Source organism: Tetrao urogallus (assembly GCF_951394365.1).
Source record: "Tetrao urogallus genome assembly, chromosome: 17".
NCBI lineage: Eukaryota > Metazoa > Chordata > Aves > Galliformes > Phasianidae > Tetrao > Tetrao urogallus.
Window position 1 is genome coordinate 10,903,181 of NC_136830.1, and position 26,677 is coordinate 10,929,857.

Sequence of the window (26,677 nt, forward strand, 5' to 3'; positions counted from 1 at the left end):
CGTTCAGAGCTGATTGGGTTGTTATTCAGATTTGCAGCTGGGAGGCTGTGTCAGATCTCTAGGTAGTTCAGAAGGCCTGAGAGCAGCTACAGCACTTTTAATCAGCTACACTTGGATACGTAATGATCTTCTCTTTCAGAAGGAGCTTGAGGCCTAACAGTGCTGGCTTCCAACTTCCCGTGAATGAATTACTGCCACGTGCACTGTGTGAATCCACACCTCAATAATGCTGCTGGGCAAGCTGATGCACAGGGGAATTCAGCAGCCCATAGCAGAGCTTTCCTGTGCTTTGTACGACAGCGTGTCACACGAGAGCTGAACTCACAGCCTCTTTCTAGGGCTCCAATTCATCAAAGCTTAACCCCGTCTTTAAAGGAAGCACTCGCATGTGAAAAATTAAGTACATGTAGAAATACTTCTGCTGAACAGGCAGCCTGCTCTTGAAAGGGATTCCTTGACTGTGCAACATGCTTTCTGTTATGTCTGCATTCAAGAACGCCTCAAGTCTCTATCAATTTCACTGTTTTTGCAAGCAGCTTTCTTTAGGAAAAGCAGGGAGCAGCAGAGAGCAGCCAGGGGGTTCAGAGGGAGGATGTGGGGCAGCTCAGTTTGAGGACTGCTGCTCTTAACGACCACGGTTTTAGAACAGATGTGCCCACATCACTGAGGCACCTTTTCAACACTGAAGTAAAACAAGGAAGAAATGAATACAAGATAGGAAATTAGTAAAACTTGAAGAACACACACAGTTTATCCCAGTTAGTTTAGTATGTGTGCCATTTACCAAGAGCACGGCCCAAGCCACCTAGACCCCACGTGCAGTGCAGCAGGTGAAGGCAGCCCAGGGCCACAGCAGCTGTCTGGCTGCACTGCCTGAGCTGCAGGTGCTCTGAGCTCCTCCTGGCTAAGCTCACTGCTGTGCTCAGGGAGCACTCAACGCACCCACAGCTCCAGAAGCCCTCACAATCTGTTTTTATCTGCACTGCCTCACGCTTTCAGCTATCACAGCCACTGCTAATGGCAACGCCAGGCTGGAAAGTCTTGAAAGGCTCCCTGTGATGCTGCCTGTCACCATGACAGATGGATCTGCACACAGACTGAGCACAGGCTGCAGGTGTGGTGTCTAGAGGAGACGGGCAGAGACAGAGGGCTGATGTGAATACTGAATTCATCCTTTCATAGCAAATGCAGACAAATTCTTTCCTGCTAAGCCAAGTTTTAATTTTCCTCTTAAGGAACAACCATAAGCTGCATCCTTCACATGCAAAACCACGGCACAGCCCTTACAGCTGGGTTTGTGTTGTCTATGTTTCATTACCAAAAGCATTTAAATATTTATAAGAGCCTTTGCTACCCTTATCACCGTGATCTCTGATGACTGGCTGTTTACATGCCATGCCTACCACAGTGCAGCTCCAAATCCCTTCCATCCAGTACAAAAGAAGGTAACTGCAAGCCTTCCTGGATGGGAAGCTTCAGTGAGCCAGAGTGAAAATGTGAAAGTATTACAAGAAACACAAATATGCCAAATGATTCTAGTTACATTCTCTGCATCTATATTAAATCTAAACAGTGTCTGGGTTTGTTTGTCATTTCATGACACTCCTCTGACACGGCTTAGTTCTCTCTGTCAAACACAGAAACGTTAGTAACAAAATATGTTTCCAGCACAGAGAAATTTCTGAGGCTGCACCTGACATTCCTCAAATACAAGCAGACCTGAGGCAAGACCTGAAACGTAAAACTGAACAGAGCATCCAGTTGTAAATATCGAAGAGGAGAGCTGAGGTGTTTCCAGAAGGGTGCACTGTCCCTGCACTGCACTCGTGGTGAGTGACCTGCCATGTCCCACTGCTACAGGCTGGGTGCTGCACTGTGGGCCACACTGCTGAGAGCATCGCACTGAGAGTCCTCGAGAGACAGAGAGGATAAAAAGGATACGTACAGATTCTGACTGGGAGGAGTAGAGCAGATTCTTGAAGGCTTTGTTTGCTGCCCGCAGCAAAGACCAGACAGAACAGGTCCGTTCCTGAGTGTGTTTTTCTCCTCTTTCTTTCGCATTGTTGCACAGGAATGTACCAAAGAGGCAGGAGTAGGTGTGCTGCACCAATTTGACCTGCAGAGACCAACGCAGATACGGTCATATGGCAGAAGACATCAGCTTAATGCAAGAATGCTTCAGAAAAAAGAAACCTTTCCTTCACAGGGCAGTGCATTCTCTTCCCAAAGACCTTCCCAAAGATTTGATATATCAAATAAACCTGGAATTTTCTGTGTGTCTCCTTACGAATTAATTGCAAAAGGATTTACAAACAGAGGCATCTTTTAAAAACTCAAGGAAAAATTGCAAAATATAAAGACAAGCAGTGGTTCATATTCATTATAAAAGTGTTGCTAATTTGAAACTCACAGACCTGAAGGAGAAGTTATAAAACATTACTGCAGCAGCAGAAAGACAAAGAATGGTGGGAATAAGTGTTAATCTGTGTCAGTAGAGATGTGCACAGCATACATCCTAACCATTATTCACTCCACACTGTGCTCAACACCTGACCAAGCTGCTTAACGAGCCTACCTTTAAGTGCCTGAACAACCCCAACAGCCCCAGTGGCTGTGCACAGACTGGGGGTTTTGCTGTCAGGCAGTGGGGACATTAAGGGTAATGCTCACACAGCTCCCATCGATTAGCAGTGAGCTAGGGGAGCCAGTTACAACCTGATGCATCCTATTTCACAACTGAGCTAAGCTGGGACTGCGCATAAACTCAGTTACATGGCCGAGCCGGCAAGCAGGAATGCCAGTCATCTACAATCACAGCAACGGCTTTAAACCTGTGGGTCAGACATTCCATAAAAGCCTTTGTTCCTCAGGTTACTAGCTCTGCAGGCAGCCCACCTCTCAGACAGCCACACTCTGGCCTTAAAAACTGGCTTTGACAGCCCAGGCAAGTTTCTAATAAGAGAGCTCTCCCCCTCCAAAGGAAAGAAACACCGCTGGCACATCCTGCACATTTTCAGCAAGGGAAGAAAAATCGAATGGAGAGGTAAAGAGGAGTGCTTAGAAGAGTTATCTTCAGCATCCAAAGAGATCCAAGTCAAGGGAAGTTTATCTGCCAGTAAACAATTTTCTGTTGTGTGGACGTATTGCACTGAACTTATTTCAGCAACTCTTAAGTAGGATGATTAAATTCATATCGTTTGTTTCTTCCCTTCAAGTTTAAAAGAAGCCCTTAAGGGCCCTGCTTTTGTTTTAAGAGCGAACAAACCCCAGGCTCCACAAGTATACAAGTATTTTTGTCTGCTGCATCAGGGCAGCTCTGCCATGCCCTTTATCAGGCTGAAGGCATCCCGCCACAGACAGATGGGAAAATCAGAAACCCCTCAGGGCTCTTCAGTATGTGCGTACTGGGTTAGGAGCAGCCTATGAAAGAGCAAGCTCTCAAGCCACAACTCACAAGGAATGCTTCGTTAAACTCGAAAGAGCAGGGGAACTGCCTCTGGAGCTGATGGACGCAGTCCAGCCACTGTAGAAACACCGGGCAGCGCTCATTGAGGTCATCCGAATTCTCACCATGGCCACAGCGATCGGCAAACTTGTGGCCGAAATCCAGCCACTCCATCTCCACCAGCACCTGGAAACCCTGCACAAACACAAGTACAGATCAGAATTTCCTCTCTACTTCTTTCTTTCTCTCTCTTTTTAAGATGGTCTGATGCTCGTGGAGCTCATCTTATTGCTGTGTCCTCACTCCTGACTTCCCTTCAGAATCAGCCCCCACCACTTACCTTTTCTCCTTTATCCAGTACCTCTATTTTCTTAAGAGCTGCACAATGAAATTAGGACTGAAATGAATTCCCAAGCTCACATGGACAGGAAAGGGAATAAGACAGACTACTAAGTCCTCTGGCTCACGAGGAAGCAGACCTTGACGTGAGAACTATCTCAAGAGCAGGAACTTCAAATCTTGATTCAAACCCAGATAATGGTAACCTTCACTTGGATATAAAAGGAAATCTTAATGCTCTCCTTTGAAAACAAAGGAGAGATCTTTCTGTCAAAAAGAAAATTCAACATGACAAGATATCCACACACAGAGATTGCTTGCCTACATGTGTATCAAACGTAGCACAGCCATAGGTCTGATAAAGGTCAGACTGCACAGTTCCTCATGCAAACTCAAAGGGCAAAGCACATTCCAAAAGTGTCTAGTGAAGAACCCGGCTGTGACACCTAGTCTTACAGCACCTAAAATCTACCACGTTAGAAAGGTTTTGCTTCTAAGTGGAATGAAAAATTGTAGATCACACTTCATTAAGCCAATGGTTGTAATTCAAAAGGAAAAAGAAAGCTGATAGCTGTAAAGCCTGAAAGTGACCATGATGAAATTCATTCTTCTGAACATTCCTTATTCTTGTGCACAGTTACAGTTCATGGCTCCTCTGATGCAGCGGTGGAAAGGCAGGCAGCAAAAAGGTGAGTGTAGAAGAACTTTTCAACTTGAACAGGAAATGACAACACAGAGGAGGGACTGGGAGGAGCTTCTGCACCAGAGACAGAGCAGAGTGTTTTGACCTGGTGGATGCTGACCTCTAGAACCCAAGTGAAAAAGGGTCTGAGGAAGTCTCCACAACTTCCTCCAAAGGGCACTGCTACAGTTTCAGCTCCTTGTCCTCATGTATTCGAGGGTTTAAACACCAGAGTACAGCACAGTGCACAGACACACACTTCTGTTCTAGACAACAAAGGCATCTTGCATGTAGGCTGACAGATGGAATCTAGCCATCACATATCCCACAGTGCTGAAAAGCCTTGGAAGAAAAAAATCAGGCTGAAAAAGCAACAGTGTTATAACTCAGTGACAAGACATAATGAAAGAAACGAAACTGGAGAAATATGTAGCTAAGAAAACTGGAAAAGAGAACAGAGAAAGGCTTTGCATCAGCAGTTGGCTGAGAAACTGCAGCTGTGCCAGCAGCGCTCCGTATTGCATGTTCCTAAGCTAACTATGGGGAAAGGAACACCATGACAGGGCAGTTATTGCAAAGAGTAAAAACACAATCTGCTCTCGAATTACAGACTATATTTACACCTGCATGTAACTGTATCTGCAGACTGCTGTTACTGAACTCCTGCTAGCTCCTGCGCTGCTTCTAGGTGAAAATTCTGTAATTACTTTTCAATACAAAATTCCTTGGTAAGGAACCCAAACTCAGTCAATGTTCATTAGCAGATGGCTTACAAACCTCTGTGGTCCTGTAGTAGGGATCTAGCAGCAGTTTGGCCAGAGCCACGATCTGGGGGGTTCGGTCCCAGCCATCGGAGCAGTGCACCAAGACAGGTCGCTGGTCTCGGTCCACAGCATGAACCACAAGCAGTGCAGATTTCAGAAGCACAGATAAGTGCTGCAGCCATTTGGTGCTCTCCAGAGCTGACAGCCAACTGGAAGAAAACAAAGGAGGACAATCTTTGCTCTTTTAAAATGCTTCCAGGTTTGAATCCCTGATTTCATCAAATCAAAGCATAACCATTCTTAAATGTGTACTCTAATAAGCTGTGAATGTCATCACTGATTATTTTTCAGGTACATTTTGCTAAGACTTTCCCTGAACTGTAAGAAGCAAAGCCTTGCAGCCCACAGTCAGGCTGCGGCAGTTGCCCAGATACGTGCACAGCAGATCACCAGCACAGGTCATCATAAGCACCACTGGGTAATGGTTACTTCCAGCAGCCTGTGCTGATCCCCTTCTTCCCAATTCAGGTTGCACTGCAGTCCTGCTGTCAGTGGCAGACCTTGAGGCTCTGCCATGCGATCAGGACAACTAAGAGGTTTGGATCCTCTGAGCTGCCTCTGCCATCACACACATCTCAGCCACTGCCAGGCTTCCCGAGGTGTGCTGGAGGTACCTTGAGAATCACACAGCATGGAGGTTTTCCTATCAGCTCAGTATGAATGGCCATTCTGGATCTACTCTGAAACCACGCATTACATTTAGCAACAAATTCAGAACAGGGAGGTGGCAGGGGGACAGGACTGGTGCAGCTGCAGTGTCCTAATGAAGATCCGACCTCAGAAGCCCCCGAGCTGATGCACCACTAGAGCCTCATCATCCCATAGCACTGAAGGGCCACATTCCCTGAAAAGCCCCTACAAATGCATGAAGCATGTGGAACAGCACTAGGATACTCTGAAAGAGAGGCAGGCTGCTAAGATCAAAGATCCAGGAAGCTCAGATCAGAGTAAGTGCTAGCACTCAGGAACCCATTTGAAAGGAATAAGATGGCAGGAATAAAATTCAGGGCTAAAAAATAATTCCCAATCTCATTTTCTAGATTTACTTCAGTGAAAACACTACAACAAATTCTATGAAATGAAAATTACAGCTTTGCATTTTTGCACAGGAAAGTCAGTAAGAGGAAAAAACGTAACACTTGAACATCAGTTTACAAAACAGCAGGGAAAAAATATAGAAAGATGTAAATAGAGGCAAAAACCACTGAACAGCCACTTACTTTCCTGGATCTGGCATCTGTGTGCAGAGCAGACGCAGGGACTGAAAGCTCTTCCGGATAGAATGGATGTTTGCCATTCCCATGAACACTACTTCACAGTTCGGGTAATACTCTGCAGGGAAACAGCGAGAGAAGAAACTAGAAACTGTGCTTAGCTTAACTTCTAAAAGAAGCTTCTTCACCAGAACAAACCAGCGGTGCTGGGGGCAGACGAAAAGATGTTCACAAATATTCTGTAACGAAAAACTAGTGCCTGGCCTTCAGTGGGTATTCCAGACATTGCAACACATCAAAACAGGAGAGAATTAGCAAAGCGTTTCTGTATTTCTTTTCAATGTTTTGCTTCACATTACAAAAGGCAGAGCACAAACCTGTGGGAATAGTGATACTGCTGTGTGGGTGTCACAATGTTTTTATGCAGACTGAGAAGCACAGAATACATTTAACTGATAATCTGTGGACGTTCCTAAGTTTGGTAAGCTAATTCCTGTTTCTTATAGCAGTTACGGTTTTGCTTTCACAGCCACTCAAGAAGGCTGAAAGGTCTCTTCAATCTGAATCATGCTGAATTTCCCTATTGCAAGGAACCTCTACTGCAAGCACCTGAGAGATCCTCACAGTTAGGGAAGTTAGGAAAACAGAACGACTGAGCATTCCTTCAGATGTTGCTACAGCCTGTCCTCAGCAACGGCTCTGCTGGGGAAGCAGCAGCAGCACAGTGGTCACGAGTGGACTGAGCTCTGCTCTGTGCTGCTGCTTCTGTTTGCACAAATTGATGACACGATAGCAATAAAATGACCTCTCCTACAACAGAAAAAGAACCATGAATCAGAACGGGATATTGATTGCTTGCATAAGGAAATCCAGTATTCTCTTAGAAGAGTGTGCCTTCTACCATTTGATTTCCAGTTTAATGAGCTCAACAAAGTCTGGCCAGACCAGAACATCCTGTTAGTGATAAAACAAGGAACTGCAGTCCAAAATGACTGACAGCACCAGACTGAGTATTTCTGCAATTTCTACTGAATGATGTTATAATGGCACAAAACACAACATAACTGAGACCAGTGTTACACCTGGGAATGAAGTAAACGTGGCAATTCCTGGGGAAAAAAAATATCAGTAAATGAAGCACTTAACACAAGTCAAATGCACTGGAAGCAACACTGAAGCTGCCTGGACATTTCCTACGAAGAATTCAAGACTCGAGACACGAGGAAAATGAAACCTACTGCATACTCTGCTTTCCATGCTGCAGTTCTACTCTGCGATGACGAGTTGTTCATTCATTCTGAGGTGTTAAATGGAAAATTCATCCCTTCTTCTGGTGTTCATTTACCAAAGTGCAGCTATTGCAGCAAAGACCAAACCAGGAACATATGGCTGAAATAGCTTTTGTTACCCCATCAACAATTTGGTGGTTTTTTGTTTTTTTTCAGATTATCCAGCCATGGAATTTTAACAGACTGTATTCTCATCCAACAGCAATAAAATAATATCTTCTTTATACCATCAACGATTAGCAAGTGCCAAAGCACACAGAAAGTGATAAATGTGAATGCATGACAAACGCAAGACGGATCAGGATTTCAGTTGCCTCGGGTTACCGCATAAATGCTTACAAATATTTCAGCTTTGCAAAAACTGTTGAAAAGTTGTCTTCTGCACAACCATTCTGGAACACTGCAATCCTTTGCAGTTAACAGATTTCAAAGTTTGCTCAGTTTTCCAGCCATCAGCCCAGTGGATGCGTTTGTCTCACACTAGCTTAAGTATCTGACACAGCAGGGGAAGGCAATCAGCACAGTTCAGCATGCACTGAGCCCTGTTACCAGCTGGTTCTGTTCTCTGAGAAAGCTAACTGAGAGTCAAAGCTGTCCTTCTGAAGGGCTGTGTGACGGCTGCCACGGTCCAAAATTTTCTCCTAGATGAGCAGTACTTGCATCCACGCAGCCTGTCAAATATGCACTACCTAAGAATATCGCTGTCATTATAGTCAAGCAAATGGTTTTGATCAATTTAATACAAAAATGTGAAGAGGCACTGCTTACCTGGGCACTCACAGCCTCCACCCTTGGCTCTGTTAGCCACAGCTGCTGCATAGGACCGTGCGTCTAAGATCAAAAGCTTCTGAGGCTGTATTGCCAAACTCTCTGCCCCCGAGGCGTTAGAGATGGAGGAATCTGGGGGAGAAGATATGGAATTGAAGAATAACTGAAGGGATGCTCTTGGCATTGTTTGCAGCAATGATTCACTCGAGTCCCACAGCGTGTGTGCATCGTGCACACAGAAATCAGAGAACACCTCATTAAATACAAGGGATACAATCTGTTACACACACAAAGGAGATGAAGCTTTATATATAAAGCTCGGCCTTTTACTGAAAAGGAACAGTGGCAAACTTACCAAATTCCACATCAGAGAGGTCTGCTCCATTGGAGAAATCTCTTGAACAATTTCCATTCATTAGTTTGTTACTGTTGGACCTTGAATCCGAGGCACAGGCTTTGGCTACAGACTGGACAAGGTGCTCATCGTCTGCATTCCTCCAGCCCCACCAACTGACCTCAGGTTGTCCACAGCGGGAAATGACTGCTCCATTGCTCTGGTGCCTGAAAAGGAACAGAATAGAAAGAACCAGTGCATAACTTGAAAGGTCAGGAGGAAAAGCACAGAAGGCATTAAACGGTTCCCTCCAGCTTTTTAGTTCCTGCTGGGGAACCTACAGCTCAGCAGTTATCTCCAGTCTGTGACTCAGTGGACAATGCACTCCACATGCTTCACTTCAAAACGCTGCCTGTAATTACACCTCCACTGAAAGGTAAAAGTCAAAGCTGAGTTTGGTCACGGAGAACAAAGCATTTCCCTTCTTAACATTGCTGCCTGTTGGCCAGTAAAAGCTGGGGAACATTTCAGAACAACAGGCTGCCGTAAAGGGGCATCCAACCCCTCCTGGCTAGTCAGGTCTACAGCTGCAGCATGACAGACTAAATGTGAAAGTTCAATTTAGCTTGTGCTAATTTATACAGCTAGAAAGGAGTAAAACCAGAGATTCATGCTTTGATGAGCTTTTTGTTGTTAAATCAAAATGTTCTACTAATTGAATCTGGGAAGAATGTTATGATTTTGGTACGAAATGGCAGAATGCAGCACGCCTTCTGTCTGATGGCATTTAACACCAAGCATAACCAACTTGCACACTGATGGTATCCATTTCCAAGCATCATCTGCGAAGCACCAAAGGCAGTCCCTGAGCACTTTGCAGAACCACGTTATTTTAGGCACTGTTGCACTAGTTTCTCTGAATGCTGAACATCTGCAGTTTTGCTCATTCTGAAGATTGCTTTAGTGTTTGTTAGGAAAGAGTGGCATTCTATCTTAATGTAATCTTGCAAAAACCCAAAAGATTTAAAAAACCAACCAAGACCTCACAATGTCACCCCCTTCCTTAAGCTTCTCAGCCCTGCCTCTTCCTCTTCTCACATTCTCCCCCTCCTGAGGTTCCACTAGGTGTGGTTTTCTCTGTTCCTCCCCTTCTGTGGGTTGTGTTTCATCTGCTGCCTCCCACATCAACCACATCCTGCAGAAGAGCACCAAGGAGCTCTGCAGAGCACCAGCAGCACTGCTCTCCTCCATGTAAGCACCAGCGTGGTGCAGGGCTGGTAACGAAGTGCACAAGCACACAAACTGTTCTGTGGATACCTAAGTAGCAATGAAAAAGGAAAAACTGCTTATTAACTGAACATTTTTCTTCTAAAATGGGATATAAACTTTAAGTACTCTATACACTGACAAAACTTCCGAGGACTGGAAAAGAAGACAGAGAGAAGTCTATCAAATACGTATATGTTTTTTAAACGCCTTAAGAATTACTAACTATTATTGTTTTTTTAATTGACCACACATAAAGAACAGATGTGACATAACTGAAGAGTATCCAACTGCTGCAAACATGCTTCGGAAAACAGATTAGACACTTATCATTGTAATCTACTCTTAAAAAAAAGGTGTTCTGAAACATTGTCGCTCAGCTCTCGCTTGCTGTCCCCGTGCTGACACATCCCAGTGCTGCAGCAGAACACACAGCTCCCCATTCACTGCAGTGCTCACACACAGCTTCTACACCATCCTCCCTGACGTTCCCCAGGCACAGGACCTCAGCCACACAAGAAAGGCACTGCAGGTGGGGATGCAAAGAGCAGAGCCACGACTTTGCTCAGGCCACGTGGTGACTGAGTGGCGCCAAGCAGTGGCACACCAGAAGGTTTCACTCCATCACAATGACTCTACCCCCTTACCCACCTGCTCTCCCTTCCGTTTCAATGACCTGCAGGCACACATCCCCCCAACAAAGGTGTGTTTAGGCAGTGCCCTCCTTGCCCAGGAGCACCAGTGGAAACACAACCTCCACATCCCTAGAATTATGTGCCAATTGTTGTGCCTAAATGTTATGCTGGAGGAAAAGAAGATGGAGTTTTCCTGCAGACAAACTGACCGTCCAGCCTCAAGTCCACCAAGTGCTGCTTGACTGCACAGAAGTAAGGGTGAGCTGAACCTTCAAGCAAATTTACAGTTGGCCTTGATAGTCCTGAACAGAAGAAGGCCTGCCCACACCAACGCATCTCACCTTCTTTCTCTCTGTAACCAAATTATTGGGGTGCTCAGGTGTCAGAAATTGGTTTATAATCTGTTGCCAGAGCTCAGCACAGCCACGTCTCAGAGCACTGCAGGGAGCAGCATAGGCTGCCTCACACTGCTCAGTGTGAACATGGTTAAGACTTGCTGCTGAAAAACTCAGAATTCTGAACTATTTGGTGATATTGTATTTTAAGTACTTCTCATAGCTCCTCTGTAATGGTTTCATATAAAATTCTTTCACTGAGAGGAAGCAACTGACACGCTGCATTAACAGAAGCAAAGGAAAAGCAATCTGAATGCCACGGCATTTACAGCAGGTGCCAGCCAGCTCCACGCAAAGGAAAATGGATTGCTGTTGAAATGAACTACCTTCAGAGGCAGAACTATTGATAAAAATTTAGTTGAGCAAAAAATATGTGCCACTCAATGAGAGGCTGCCTCGCTCCTGGTACGCTGGCACAAATAACAAAGGAAAATAAAACATCATTATACATGCAATAATTCTATTCTGAACACCTAGATAAGCTCATTTACTCTCCCATATGTTCCCTGGGATTTCATTACCACCTACCTGCAGGATCATTTTCACAGAATCATAAACAGTTCTATTTTCATCTCCAGGCTCTCACCTCCCATTTGTACCCTGAATGACAGAACCACCAGGACTGGAGCTGAGCTCGCTGATGGCTGTGAAGCCCTGATACTCCTAAGCAGAAATCAGCAAGCAATTCTATTTACAGTAATGCTGCAGGGAAACAAACAAACAAAAAATAGCAAATAGTTTAAGTGTGATTCTGAGGTCCCTTGGGATGGACCTGAGGATAAGATGGTACCATTCACACTGCAGTAGCAAAACAAAAAGGGAATTAAAAATATTCAACCAAACCTTCCACCCAGACCTTCTAACCTCCTGGAGACACAGTAACATGTAGCCTCTAGACAGGAAAATAGAAGGTCCATGGTTTATTACTCACTCAGTAACTATAAAAACCATTATAAAGCACCATATAACTGTGTGATGTACAGCCCACCTCTGCATAAGTTTAATCTTTCTGTTCAAGCAACCTTTTGAGTACAACAATAAATCCACCAAGTCCCTGCAACCACAAGGAGCAGCAGTAAAGGCCTGCACAGCTCCCTGCACAGCACTACTTAACTACCAGTGCTTGCAACCAAAGAAATCTTTACAGCAATTCACCAAAGTAATTCAGCAGGCGTGGTACACGCAGAGTTCTGGTTACCTCTGCTTCCTGTGCTGGCAGAAGCACTGCCTGCATGGGCAACGGCCTTTAGCAGTGGGACAGAGCCAAAGGCACCTCCAACACAGCTCATCTCTCAGCAGGTTCTCAGGAGTTGTTTGTGCAGTGCAGATGAAGTCCCCTGCATTGCCTCATTCACTGAATCTCCCAAAGGCTTCTTCCTAACACTGATTTTCTGGGACCAAAGACAGGTCAGCTACAGAACCTGTTCCAGCCCAGATTTATCTGCCTCAAGACGTGCCTGGATTTTCAAACAGGCAAACACTGAGGGAAGCTGCAGAAGCTGGGTGTCACATTTTTCTGGAGATACGATCATCGAATAGAAGCAGTGCTCCCAGGAGCACAGGGAAATGCAATCCAGGAGGAGTATTTTTGAAGCTTGCCTCTGAACTCAGCCTGTTCAACTTCCCAGACCTGGATACTGCCACAGCTCTTGAAAGCTTTACGAGAGCAAAGAGGTTTTTGTAGCCAAGTGTCTGCCTTGCTGCTGCCTCGTCCCAGCACTCAGGAAATATCTGAGACTTGTTATTGGCTGTATTTAAAACATTATTACTTTCTTCCCTGAAGTAAAGCAATAAGAGCAGAGTTATTAAATGTGATCAATAAATAATGAAATCAATAGTCCCCAAATCATTCAACAGATAATAATGCTGAATGAGCTTTTGCCCATTACTCCCTCAAAAGTAAGGAAAAAAGCTGCTTTTATGTCACATATATAAAGAGAGAACTATATATGGATTTCCAATCATACGGATCATCAAGCAGCAGCTGATTTGGCTCCTGCTGGAGTGCAGAACAATGAAGTGAATGCCTCGAAAATCTATTACTGAGTGTCAAGATAAAGGAAAAAGAAACCAAAAAAGGGGAACTTTTCTCTCACTGGAACAGATACAAATGAAATATTGTGTCGTAATTCAACATATGTAGACTCATCTGAGCAGTCGAATATTAATGCCAGCAATTGAACAGTTTCAGTCCGTGAGGTCTTTCAACCACTTCAATCACCATCCCATAAACCTCCAGAATGCAGCTGCACCCAAGAATGCTCAGAAATTCATTACTTCTCCTGTGCAGTGAGCATGGAGGCAATGCTTCCCCATCTGAAGTGTGCCCAATGATGTGACAACTGCACCAAGGGCACAAAGCTCTGCAATAAGGCGTTGGAAGCTGGATACAAAACTGTACATAAATTGCACGGCTCTCTTTTATACACACAAACACTTTTGCACCATAACAACCAACCACCTATGTCTAAAAAGCATCAGCATATACTGGAAAACATTTTTCCCATCACAGAGTGAACAGAAGATGGGGGCAATTCCTGAATGTTTGCAGAGCATGCTGCCACTGCATTCTGGAGGGAAAAAGGAGGAAAGACAGGAGGATTGAAAACCATCCATGCGCTGCCACAGAGCGATCTGTTCTCCATTCACGGAGCAGGAATTCTCACCCTTTGTAAATGGTGCTTCGTAGCACCCTGAACTCTTGTGTGCCTGCTCCTCTGACCAAGGTCATACGATTCTGTCTTTACTGACCTCTAAATTTCACTTGCAGCTCAGAAAAAAGCTCTGTTCTCTCTGTTTCCAAGAAAAGAGACCGGGCAGATTTGATGGAACATTCAGTATTTGCTGTGTTTTTAAAAAAATCAGATGACAATGGAATTGAAGAGATTTTAAACACTTATGGGAGGAAATGAGTACAAAGGTCCCAGAATACTTGGGAAAAAAAATCTGAAATATATTTCTTACTAAATAAGCTGCCAACAAATGTCTCAGAAGAGCAGTTATCCTATGAACGACTGCTGGACTTACTTTAAGGAAAAAGATGCCTGCTTAAACTATATAAAATACGTAGATGGAGCTAACAAATGCATTATTTTGTAAATGAGTTTTAAATAATTCCAGGATTTGTTCTTGTTTGTAGTGCACGGTTTGTGTATCTGTTTTCTCCTTGTGTTTCTTTTCTGCATGACTCTTCTTCCAAAAGGCCAGGTGAGAACCAAAGAAAGATGGCAAGAATACCTGGCTAGAGATGCTACTCACCATGTCTGCAGTTGCATCAATTTCTCCACCTTACACTTTTTCATATTTTCAAAATACGTAACTACCTGAACTGAGATGCTGCCCTATGAATGCCTTGCAGGACACACAATGCTGAGTGCTACCACAACACATCTGGTATTAAAAGATACAAACCATTATTCACACTCAGACTGAACATGTCTGTCTTACTCTATAAATGGCTTGACAAGGGCCAACATGTGCTGCTGTGCACACATTCTTGGAGGTTTAAATAGGTATAAAGTGATGTATACGTGCAAGTAGCAAACAGAGAGACAAAAACCCCAAACCATCAAGGTGGACGCATCACACTTGGCTGTCATTTAATCACAGGTCTGAACTTCTTTCCTTGTACAAGAGCAGCCTGCATCCTTGTCTGAACTGTTAGGATGACTTGCTTCCCAGGTCCTATTCTGCTCATCCACAAAACTGCCTCTGGGATCCCTCTGGAGCGGAGCAGCAGAAGCCCAGAGTGGGTAACTGAGCAGATCAGCTCAGTGTGGTATGTGCTATGGCTCCCACAGGCAGCGCAGAGGAGACTGTGCCAGGTTTTGTTGCCTCTTTCCAGCCTAGTTCCCCAGTTTTACCTTGGCAGGTCCTGGGCCTGTGTGAATCATCCCCCCACATCATGTTATGCACACAAGAACAAGGCAAGATGTGAGGTAAGCCTCTAATTACTTTGAATATACGAGAAAACTATTAATTTAAAAGATCTTTAACACTTCCATTAAAGACTGTCCAGTGGACATCTGGGGCCCACAGAGCCTGAACGCCAAGACTCCTGGTTCCAAGTTATTTCACTTTTGTTTGTTTGCTAGAACATCTCAGTTGTTGTCAGGTGAAAGCTGTTCCAGTGCCTACCTGTACACAACAGCAGGGATGCGCTTCCAAGACCGAAAGCTTGCCACACTCTCCAGCTCTTTATCCGTGATCCAGGCAGGAACTATAATCTCCTGGGGATAGCTGCCACAGAGCCTGAGAGAAAAGCAGCACAGAGGGTTGGATGTAAGAAGCACAGAGCAATTGCACACCACCTACACAGCATGAACCAAAGAACATGGTAAGCGACCTGATATCTGATCAGTCCAGCAGTTTTGTTAGACCCTGTTTCATTGTGCATTAAGAAGCTTCTCCTCAGCATATTAAAGAATTACTGTGAACAGCAAGGTGCAGTTCAGGATGAGAAGATTTCTGTTTGTGTACGCTGATGATTTGAGACTCCATCAGCTGAAATAAACTGGGCACACAAAAAGCCTCTACATTCTCTCCAAGCTAAAGAATTAACCACTCAGGCACTGGGTCACAAAGCACAGAAGAACTCACACACCTACCATCCAAGTTCTAATTCTAACAGAACCGAATTCTGACATAATAAAATGCTGCCCATTTTGGATGTTCTTTCATAGAATCATAGAATGGCTGGGTTGCAAAGGAGCACAGTGCTCATCAGTTCCAACCCCTGCTGTGTGCAGGTCACCAACCAGCAGCCCAGGCTGCCCAGAGCCACATCCAGCCTGGCCTTGAATGCCTGCAGGGATGGGGCATCCACAGCCTCCTTGGGCAACCTGTGCCAGTGCCTCACCACCCTCTGGCTCAAAAACTTCCTCCTCCTTTCTACCTAAAAAGGTCTTCTAGCAAAACATAAGTAGAAGAAATGGGAAACAAGAACAATTAGCAATTAACTAAGCAATAAGCAATTAACAATTAGTGTTGCTTTGTTCTAACTACATTATGGTTCTGGGTAGTCTACCACAATAATTTTATAACTCATTTTAAAATATATACACTAGTAGGAGAATATCCTTAAAAAAAAAATCAAGTTCAATACCTGATATGTTTTACTGAAAATGGAATACACCACACTCCTACAATGAAGTTGCATGAAGGAACTTAAAAAGAGACACATGCACTGAGCAAGGACAGGTTGGAGGGCACTTCATTCCGAAAAATGTATCAATTGTGCCAAAAAAAAAAAATCCCATCTCAAGTGCTGGCCACAAGAATGAAGCATTTGTATTATTCTGCTTCCTCACAGCACTGAAGTTCTCTTTTTCCTCAGCATTCTTTAGTTTTTTCCTAGGCTAGATTTTTAGACACAAATACTGCTCATGCAGTAGCAGCAGCTTCCAACTGCAAGTCATTATCCTCCACAGACAAGGCAATGAAGCAGGTTCCATCACAAGTGTTACTGCTGGCTTTGCACTGAACTGGATGGGGCTGCAGCAGTACACTGCCACTGCCCATGCACAGACAAACTCTTTTCTCTGACCCAGCAGACAGAAGAGGGGACATTTATTTATCCTACTCTCAGGAAAAGATTTTTTTCCACTTATTTCGGGGTCTGTAGGTTTGACTCATCCAAACTGCATTCCTTCCCACAAAGCTCTGTCATAAGTTAGAGAATAAGGTACGTTAAAAAAACTTTCTGTAAGTTCAGCACAGCTCCACTCTCCGCTGACTTCTTAAGGCTTCCCCTTCGTGCACTAGAAAGCTTATTCTCTAAGGAGATCTCCAGCAAGCACATCAAAATCAGGTATTTCTAAGCCTGCAAAATTTTAACGGTTAACAAAGCATTACATACCACTTTAAAAGCACATTTATGCAGCAAAAACAGCAAAAAAACAATCATTAAACAGCAAAAAAAAAATCATAGTTGCAATTGTCCCTTATTAGGAACTGCAGAACTTGGAAAAAGTTCCAGTAACTTGCTATAAAAAAGCGGTGTTTTGAGATGCTGTCTGGCTGCAGATCAGCAGCCCACATAACTTACTTGTACTTCTCATTGATGTTGGAAATTCTCCAGGCATTGTTCATATCAAAACCCATCCTCTCCACTTCATTTTTAAACCTTGAAGTTACATGTTCTCCTGGGCATCGAAGGCAGAGAGAGAAAACAAAGGTGAAATAACAAGATTCCTACCTTCCAAAACAGAGAAAGACACCATGCTCATTAAACACTAAACAGAGGAAAGAACATTTCAGAAATATTGCCCACCTTCCATAGCCCTGTTTGAAAACCTGTATCAAGCACAAGTAACTCAGCCTGTATTGCTGGCTCCCCCTGATCAGCTCTCTGGAAATGCCCAAATCCATAAAACAGTGTTTTTCTCTAAAACAACCTGCCTCTGCAGGCTCATGTAAGAAAAACAGCTGAGCTCTGTACGTTAATGTGCATCTCAGGCTTCCATCTCTAAACTGCCTAAATCAGAGAGGTGATGAGAATCCAATGTGTGATTGTTAGACACTAATATCAGCCATGAAGTTTAATATATTGAAGGAATGAGCTCCATTTTTTCCTGGACATAATTTTAAAATTATTAAAATGCAGCTGAAAAACATACAGAAAGGAAAAAGTATTTTGATAGATCTGGAGAATTAATGGTTCTTAAGAGTGCAGAAGCAGATAACTTGTATGAAATGTCTACGTTACAGCAGATGCAAATGTCTGAGCACCAGTAGAAGAAAAGGATTCTGCAAGTCTTTCTATTGCTTGCCTCTTTAAACGACTACCACAAAATCCTGAGGCAGCAAGTGAGAGAAAAAAGTACTGAAAATTACCGCTTCAACTATTACATCTTTCTTTTACGTGTTTCACAAAACCTTCAATGTCTTTAAACACATGAGATACACGTGCAGACACACGTGTCCCTGGGGATGGAGAGGTCCATAGCTGAAGCATTTTTGAGATATTACCAAGCAATTAGAGATAAATATAGAGAAATAGGTAAAGAATGAAGATAATGGCCCAAACACAAGACTTAATTAACCATGAAAGAAAAGCTACAATGCCACTCATTTCTACAGCTCAGTTCATGTGCTGAAGATGGCACTGTGCAATTCCAGGTGTGCTTTACCACACGCAGGCTATTTGGTAAGCCTACTGAGATTGCTTTTCTCACACTGTTTGAAAGCTGAAACGGCAGAATGGCACAGTGTGCAAACAGAGAACACCCCTTCAAGGCTCACTGGAAAGACCAGGGACCTGACTGCCACCATCACTGTCTCGCTTTCCATCATGTCACTGGTAAAATAATTTCCAAAAAGAAGGAAATTATTCTGCCTCCCAGGCTGCGAATCTCCAGAATGGTCAATCTCAGTAACGTGGAGGCACTGCATTCTGCTTTACCTTCCTACTGTCAGATCGATTGCAGTGGAGCTTGCCAACATTTTCCCACTTCTCACACAAACTCTTATTGCCTGCATGAGCTTGAATTTATTATCTGCTAGCCACCTAGAATAGATCATCCTGAAATGTCCTCTCTGTGAGGACAGGCCTCTGACCCTTTCTCAAGTGCAGAAATGAAACTGGAACAATACATTCTGGCCAGTCCACCACTTCTGTCCTGCTCTTCCTTATCACTGCCTTTTATTTCTGTCACTAAATGTTCTATTGGAAGAGCAGCGTGCCCTTGATGCACTGAGGATGGGCTTCACTATCAGCTGCTGTGAGGAATGGCCACTAAAACTCAGGGCACATGCTGAATTAACAGTCTGGGTAGCAAATGAGCATACTGGAGTATCTCCAACCATCAGTGCCACATACTGCTGATGTGTTTCAGAGAAGCAGATGAAAATGAAATATGTTTGATTTCTCCCTCTGGTTCATAGCCGCTCTGCGCATCAAGAAATCAGACTCTCTCCAGGAAATGAAACCACAGCCCTGCCATTGTCTGCCCCTCCTGAAACAGGGACATTTTGAGAGGCCTTCTGAGCCAAGATGCACAATCTAACTTCCTAAGCACAGCCCACCAACTCCAGATTGAAGAGAAAGCAAGCTACAGACACCATGGATGTGTGCTTTACAACTATAAACATTGATCACATGAGCCACAGCTCAAGCTCCCATCACATACACAGACAGTGCTCTAGAATGTGTTTTTCCCCAGAACTTGATACTTCGATGAACTTTGAAGCAACTCAGTATTTTTATCCATCTCTATCAAATACTGGGCTGCTTTGATGTAAATAAACAAGTGAAAATCCAATGACTTGGATTCGTTTTTTAACTATATTCCCATTGGCTTACTTTAACTATAGTTTAATTCTTTATAGGAGAAAAACACCTACCATCAGAAGTAAAAAAGCTACAGAGGAGAACAAGTTACTACTGAGCAATTTCATAGATACAGCTCTAAGACAAAAAATGTTTATCACAAAGTGAATGCTGCTCTGCACAACCCACTGTTGGGTTGAAGCCTGTCTGAAAAGTATGCAAAGGAGACTTAACAAACCGACATTTCTACTATCTTCCAGCTAATGAGTTTACTTAGGGAAAAGACCTGAATTTTAAAATCTGCTCTGATGACTCTTCTACCTTTTTCAACAATCGCTAAGGAAGCACAGGAAGTGCAGAAGAACCAGAACCAAAGGACACCTCCTCCCACCTGGGTGCCACCTACTGGCTGCTCTTCCTCAGCCATCAAGAAAACTGCAGGCTTTGCTAAGCCTCACACCAGTTCCAGTGATAGGTGTCACACCATTCTACCATTCCCCTCCATTAACAAAGCTCTGATAATTAAGCTGCTTTCGTAAGATGTATGAATGTACAGGGGCTCAGACTGCAGGGTGCCTGGAACACAGACTTCCTCACATTCAAGCAAGTGCTATAACCACCAGGGGTGGAATTTGCAGCTTTTATTTACTTATGGACTTCTCTAACTATCTAGTGCAGGTGGTATTTAACTAAAAATAGGTGACTGCTGCAGCTGTGAAACTCACAGCTCAGATTTCCTTTTTTACCTCCTACTCCTCAACATCCATGCTAAAGGTGGCTGTTGCAAGTAATTACTAAAAACATGAGTATAATCAGTACAAAATGTTTTAGAATGAGTTACTACCACGGTGAACAAAATGTTATCAGTACTACATGTGACTGCCTAAATTAAATCACCACAGGAACTTCCCCACAACACTGAGGTGCAGTTTGCACAGTTTTGCACAGTTTGTTTCTTTTTTTTACCCAAAGTAGCCACGGTAGGAGCTAATCTCTCATTTGTCCAGTCAGAACAAACTTCACATCATGCAGAAGTCCATACATGCAAGACCTTGAAGGCGCTTGCTGCAAGTGAAGATACACTCTGCAGCCACTGAGTTAGTGCAAGAGCTGATGTGAAAGGAGTCCATATAGAACCACAGAATGGCCTGGGTTGCAAAGGAGCACAGTGCTCATCAGTTCCAACCCCTGCTGTGTGCAGGTCACCAACCAGCAGCCCAGGCTGCCCAGAGCCACATCCAGCCTGGCCTTGAATGCCTGCAGGGATGGGGCATCCACAGCCTCCTTGGGCAACCTGTGCCAGTGATAGAACAGAATATATCGGGTATCATTTAAATAGAAAAAAAAACATAATATTGATATTGTTTGTTTTTGTGGGTTTTCTGTTTGCTTGTTGGTTGGTTGGGTTTTTTTGGAGTGTTCTGGATTTCAGCAGAAAGCAGGCAGTCAGCAGTCAAACCATCTGTGCTGAACCCCAAAGTGCTTCCTCATACCTGGCCGACACAAATCCCCGTGCTGCTCCTTTTCACTGGCATACACCTCCATACACCAGGCGTGGTAGGCAAATGAGAACAGGTCTTCTATCTTGGAAGGAGGGCGGATGGCATTGTTCAGACGCTTAAGCCAATCTTGACACTGCTCAAAAGTAGAAAACTGACACCTGTCACAGAAAGAAGCATTTATCTGTTAATTCTCAGTAACAGATGCCAGATTATAACATCTGACAGGCTATGAAAACATCCATGAAAGCAAAAAAATGAGAGCAAACACCTTACAGGTAATTTAGTTCTGCTTCTGTTATATTCTAACAGACAGTAAAAATGAAACCTTTGGATATTCCTACAGAAATACATTCTTGTGGATTCAAGTTGAACTCTAAACATGAAAGCAATATTCTGTGACTGGGAATAAGCCAACGGTACACCTTACTCATCACGAATGAGGAATGCATTTATGCAGACACCTCGTTTAAAACGGTGGACAGCACCACTGAGTTCAGATGCGGCCTTCCTACAAAAGCAGAATGGTTTGGCACCTTGCTCTGATGGACACTAAGCACACAACTACTGCATTCATTATAATCTAGTATGTTCCTGCAAGCAAGAATGCATTTTTCATCAGACACAGAAGCAAAATCCATCTGAACAATATACTTAACAATGTACTACTTATCAGTGGGGACAACCTCCAGTATTTGAGATCTCACATTATTTCCCTTACCACGTATGCTAAGATTCTCATTGCTGGCCTTAATAACGTTGCTGAATCTGAGCTTTGCCAAACCTGGCAGACTAACATCAACAGCCAGGAGGAACATCCCCTGCACAGGAGAAACTACACCTCAAAGCAGCATATTAAAATGGCATTGGCTTATTTCAATGAGGATTTCTGACCCCTTCAGAATAACGGGGTGGAAATAAGAGCAGTGATACAAAATATTCACCAAACATTTGCATGCAGCTCAGCCTGTGTTCAGCTACGTTCATCGCTAATGACAGCGTCTGCATTCTCTAAGGGCAGGATTATCATCCCCACCTGTACATACCTCACAGTCACACAGTGGAAGGAAGAAGATGTCCAATTTGTGCTGCTTTACAAACATACCTGGAATAGCTGTGAGGAAGTACAGCCTGGCTGCGTTCATTCCTCATCACTGACCATAAAGTGAGCCCAGAATGTTAGCTTAGGCTGTTTAATTATCTATTAAACGTCTCCAGTCAGACAAGACACATCTCACCTAAATATCCCACTTTTCAAATTCTTTTCAAGTCATTACGTGTCATTTCCAAAACTATCTTCATTTGAGCCCTAACGTTCAAAACACCAACAGCCTTGTTGATGAAAACATAACACAAGTTCTAAGTTTGGCTTCTCAACCCCACATCTCAGGGTTTTCCAACAGTTAGTGCCATCAAGTACTGGTTGTAGGAGCTGCAATTTTGAATGAAAATTCATCAAGGAGGTCATAAATACAAATAATTTGTATTCACTGTACAGTTGAAGAGAACTAAATTAACGTAGAGAGGAAGAGTTTTTTAAATGTCAAGAGCTACGAGTTAAGAGGAAGTTAAATATTTAATTCAAATTAAACTAAATATTACTTCTGAAGTAAAATCAGACCTCACCAAAATACAGCATTTTGAGAAGCAGCTGGCCTGTTAAACATTCTGAGTGCTCAGATGTGACTGGGGCTTGTTTCATTATAGGAAAGGTACTGCCAGCAAACATTTAATCAGAAAAAACGTTCCTATCTTGTTAATTAAAGTTTATAGATCAAAATTAATTTCTCCAGCACAAAATAGGGAACAGTGAAGCTCAGAGACTCCAGGGGCAGATGCTGAAGACCTGCTGAAGGACAGAAGCAAATTAACACTCCCTTCCGCAGGATGCTGTTTAACCTGCTGTGAGCCAAGGTGGGCTGCAGGCCTGGCTGTACCTTAATTCCAGGCCTTCTTTCCCAACTTTCTTCTTAAGGATACCTCCTGCACTCTGACAGCTGTCAAAACACAGGGTGGCTGGTGCTATCCAGCCGGAAGGTTTCATGTAGAGCTGCACAAACCTGTATCTTAAGCCCCCACTCTTCAGTCCCAAATGTTGATTAATACATTTTTTCTAAGAAGCGTGTGTTTCAGTGCTTTCATCTAGTTTCATGTCCAGCAGTGCATGCTAAGGCAGAGAAAAAGCTGTGTAACTAAAATCCAAATACAGTAAGATAGCTTCTTAGGGTCTGCTATGATGCAGACATCTTAATCCCATCCCATCGTACACAAAAGCAGACAGAAGAAAAACTTTCAGGGGAAAGCAAGTGCACAAATGAATTAAGAAATACTTCCTTAAACCATCACAGCTGTTCACATTACACAGAAGGTACACTGACCACCATTCAACATCTGTCCTAGTCATACCTTATAACCTTGCAGTCTTTGCAAGTCAAATGAAGTTGAAATATATCACGACACTCAACACTTTCTATAAGCTGCAACGGAACCTGCAATTAAAAAGATAATATGATTTAATTTCAAGTGGCATTAACATTGCAATTTCTTGGTATATTTCACAAGGATTTATAATGGGACTGCGTGGAGACAGAAAAGAAAGAGAGAAAAGCAAAGGAAACTAGGTATAGCTACTTCAACTGCTCTGAAGTATCGTAGATCAGTGATGTTTCTAGCTCCACTGCTGCACAGCCAAAAAACCTTAAGGGATACCAGGAAAATAGCTGAAATTATCAGGGACAGGACTGCAGCACTGGTAACGTATGTGAAGGCAGAAAAAGCAGCAGAAACCCACAAACTCCTCCCTCATGGAAGCTTCTCTCCTGTAGGTCCAAATTTAGAGATTTATGAAATGTAATTTTAGCTACTGGTGTTGGAAACAAAATGCTGAGCAAGATGCCTCTTAGCACGCCGCTGCAGTCTACGTGCTTCTTATAGGATGTATTCTATGTGTCTTATTTAGGGAAAACCTTTGGCACTTGTAAATCAACACCCGCGATCAAAGCTGCTGTATTGAGAGTAATAAAGCCGAAACGTTCATTTTTAAAGGTGCACTTATATGAACTTGTGATGTTTTAGGGCACACGTCACTTGCAGAAGCACGTGCAAATACCTTTAAAGATGAGAAGAAACCACACAATGAAAATATTGGCTTTCATTAATAGCCTTGGACTTTTATCCGAGACAGGCAAACCTACATTCTTTTCTGTCACCTCTTAAGTGACAGAAGTTAGAACTCAAGTATCTCATACGTAATTGTCTAAATTCCAAACGCAGTTACAGGATTTAAGACCAAGTGTAAAACTGTCTGAAACACTTATTAGAGATGATATTGAACATTATACAAGGCAGCAAAACCTCTGCCACTGAGATTCTTGAATACAAGTGCTATCAGAGAAGCATTCAAATGCTCTTCTGTTTGTCACCAGCCAGGTATGATCCAGCAGTTTAAGCTCTGCCCTGCGGTTTACATGATGGCTTTAAACCCTGCTCTGACAGTGCCTGTGTGACTCTGGGCAGACATCCTCACAGGTCACTCCCAACCAAGGATCCGAGGTGTGGAACCAAGGCTGCTTCTATTCAGCCATCACAAAGCTTAAGTATTCCCTGATTTGAATGGAAGGAGAAAAGGAATCAAAAATAGGAGGCAGAAGAAACACGTCTAAGAAACGTGAGCCATAAGAAACCTTCTGAGCACAAAGATGCCTACACAGGGTGAAGTCTGACTGGACAGCCCAGTAGTCAGGGTATTCAAAGCTGGAAGTTGAATTTTAGTCCATGCTTTCAGTCTTGTTACTGTTTTGGCAATAGTCTAAAGTAAATTACATGACAGTCTAGAGTAAATTACATCAACAGGCATCCAAACATGCACCCCTCAGCCAAGCCTCCTTTTTATTTGCTGTCATTAAGATAAAATTGTCTGCAGAACCACCCAGCTCTGGTGGAACAAGTGAGCAGTTAGAACTGGTACACTGAAGATGCTGATGATACCTACATAAAGAACTACTCAAATGCACTGCAGACAAGCGTATCAGATGTACTTTTGTTACTACAGTCAGTGCTCTTATTTTTATCAGCAATTTCTCCAACTTGAGTCTAGTTTGCAAGGTAGATAAAACTGTGATAATTTGTCTAATGAGGGACTGGACCAGAACCCTTCCAGCCTTCCTTCCTGACCAGACAGTCTCACATTTATCAATAAATGATTTAAAACTACCTCAGCTTACATGGCACCAACACAGAAAGATACCCTCCTCCTACTACCTGATTCGAGACCTAGAAAGCATGCTTTATAGGTCAGTTGTTCCTTTACCTGCTATTCTTTTTCAAGGTCTCTTCTATTGCACTCCTTCCAGCACCCATCTTGCTCCCTCTTCCCACCAGCCTTGTTCTAGCTCCCCTTCCTCCTACCTGCACTCTAATGACATACCAACTATTCTTCCATTCTGCATTATTTCTGATTTCCTCTCTTACAAAGCAGTCTTTGTTCTACTCCTTTTCAATCCTCCCTCTGCTCAACAGCCATTCTTTATTCTCTTGACAGTCTACACATGGCTCCTTTGGCTTTCTTTCTTACTTTAGGACTACCCTCATACCAGTCTTTTAAACTTTCTTTTCCAGTCATAAAGATCTATACTCTGATCCTCTTCAAACTCCCTCCTGTCACATATCTCAATGCCCAGTAAAAAACTCTAACACTATCCACCTTCACCCTCCCCTCCCTTCCCATGGATATTCTTCCATTTCCACTGTTAACACGCTTCAGGCTGAAGCACGCAGCAAGGCAGACACGTGCAGTTAGTTTGCTCTTGAAAGAGCCCTCAATTTTATATGCAAGCACTTCACCATACACTAACATCCATCTAAAGAAAGCAGTGAAGCAGTAATTTTCACCTTTATACAAAGAAACATGCACTGTTATCAAAGGCCAGCCACATCACATGATAGAGAGCACTACAGCCCTGTGCTCCTCTTCTTGAAAATCAATCTCTTTTTAAACAGAAACATCTTACAACTCAACCATTTTCTTCTGGAAGTCATCTCTCCTTTAATTTTTATTTACTGGAGCCGTCACCTCACCGCAGTACAAAATATATTTAGAGAAATATACCTCCAGACCCAGAAAAAGAAAAGTGATGTTTACACTGCTGAAACAACCCATCTCCTGGCTCAGGCCGTGAGCACGACGCCGAGCAGTACTGGAGTGTGTCCAGGCTGTTTTAAGACAGATCCCTACACTGACGATGCTGTTCTGTACCCTGCACACCACTTGGCCTCAGACTCTCCTGGATGCCATGTGTAACTCAGAGGCCCTGAGCTGTAATTAGTACTTTCTTGTTTTCCTGCTCCTGAGCCTGAAGTAATGTTAGGGTTACGTTACATGTTGGTTACTTTACATAGTATGAGGTCAAAGCTATGTGCTCTATGTCCTGGAACACAGGAGAATACAGCACATGGAGGTACAGACGCTGCAAGATCAGCTCAGAAGGCCTTAGAGGACTCTCACAGGTGGAGGAGTTCAAATCCTTCCAGCCCTAATATTGCTCACAGGCCTTGCAAGGAGTACCCACATCAAATTTTGCTTTTAATTACACCTACACTACAGCTTAGACTCATCTTACAGGTAATCATTTAGCCCCCTTTTTTGCTTTCAGGACCAACACACAATTGGAGGACCTGGGATCGACATGAGGACTAAGCACAGATGCAGCACAGCTATAA

The 26,677-nt window shown here is 43.4% G+C and overlaps 1 protein-coding gene across 1 annotated transcript in view; it reads right to left on the reverse strand.

Annotated features, from left to right (window-relative positions):
* Positions 1-26,677, reverse strand: part of MTMR3 (myotubularin related protein 3) — a gene marked incomplete at both ends in the record, with an annotated part of 70,691 nt that overhangs the window by 7,721 nt on the left and 36,293 nt on the right. The window contains 10 exons of the mRNA XM_079543707.1: positions 1,946-2,116; positions 3,455-3,640; positions 5,244-5,439; positions 6,511-6,622; positions 8,562-8,693; positions 8,917-9,122; positions 15,329-15,442; positions 17,238-17,334; positions 20,954-21,120; positions 23,366-23,448. Of these exons, the coding sequence (XP_079399833.1) occupies positions 1,946-2,116; positions 3,455-3,640; positions 5,244-5,439; positions 6,511-6,622; positions 8,562-8,693; positions 8,917-9,122; positions 15,329-15,442; positions 17,238-17,334; positions 20,954-21,120; positions 23,366-23,448 (1,464 nt within the window). The remainder of the gene's footprint in view (positions 1-1,945; positions 2,117-3,454; positions 3,641-5,243; positions 5,440-6,510; positions 6,623-8,561; positions 8,694-8,916; positions 9,123-15,328; positions 15,443-17,237; positions 17,335-20,953; positions 21,121-23,365; positions 23,449-26,677) is intronic.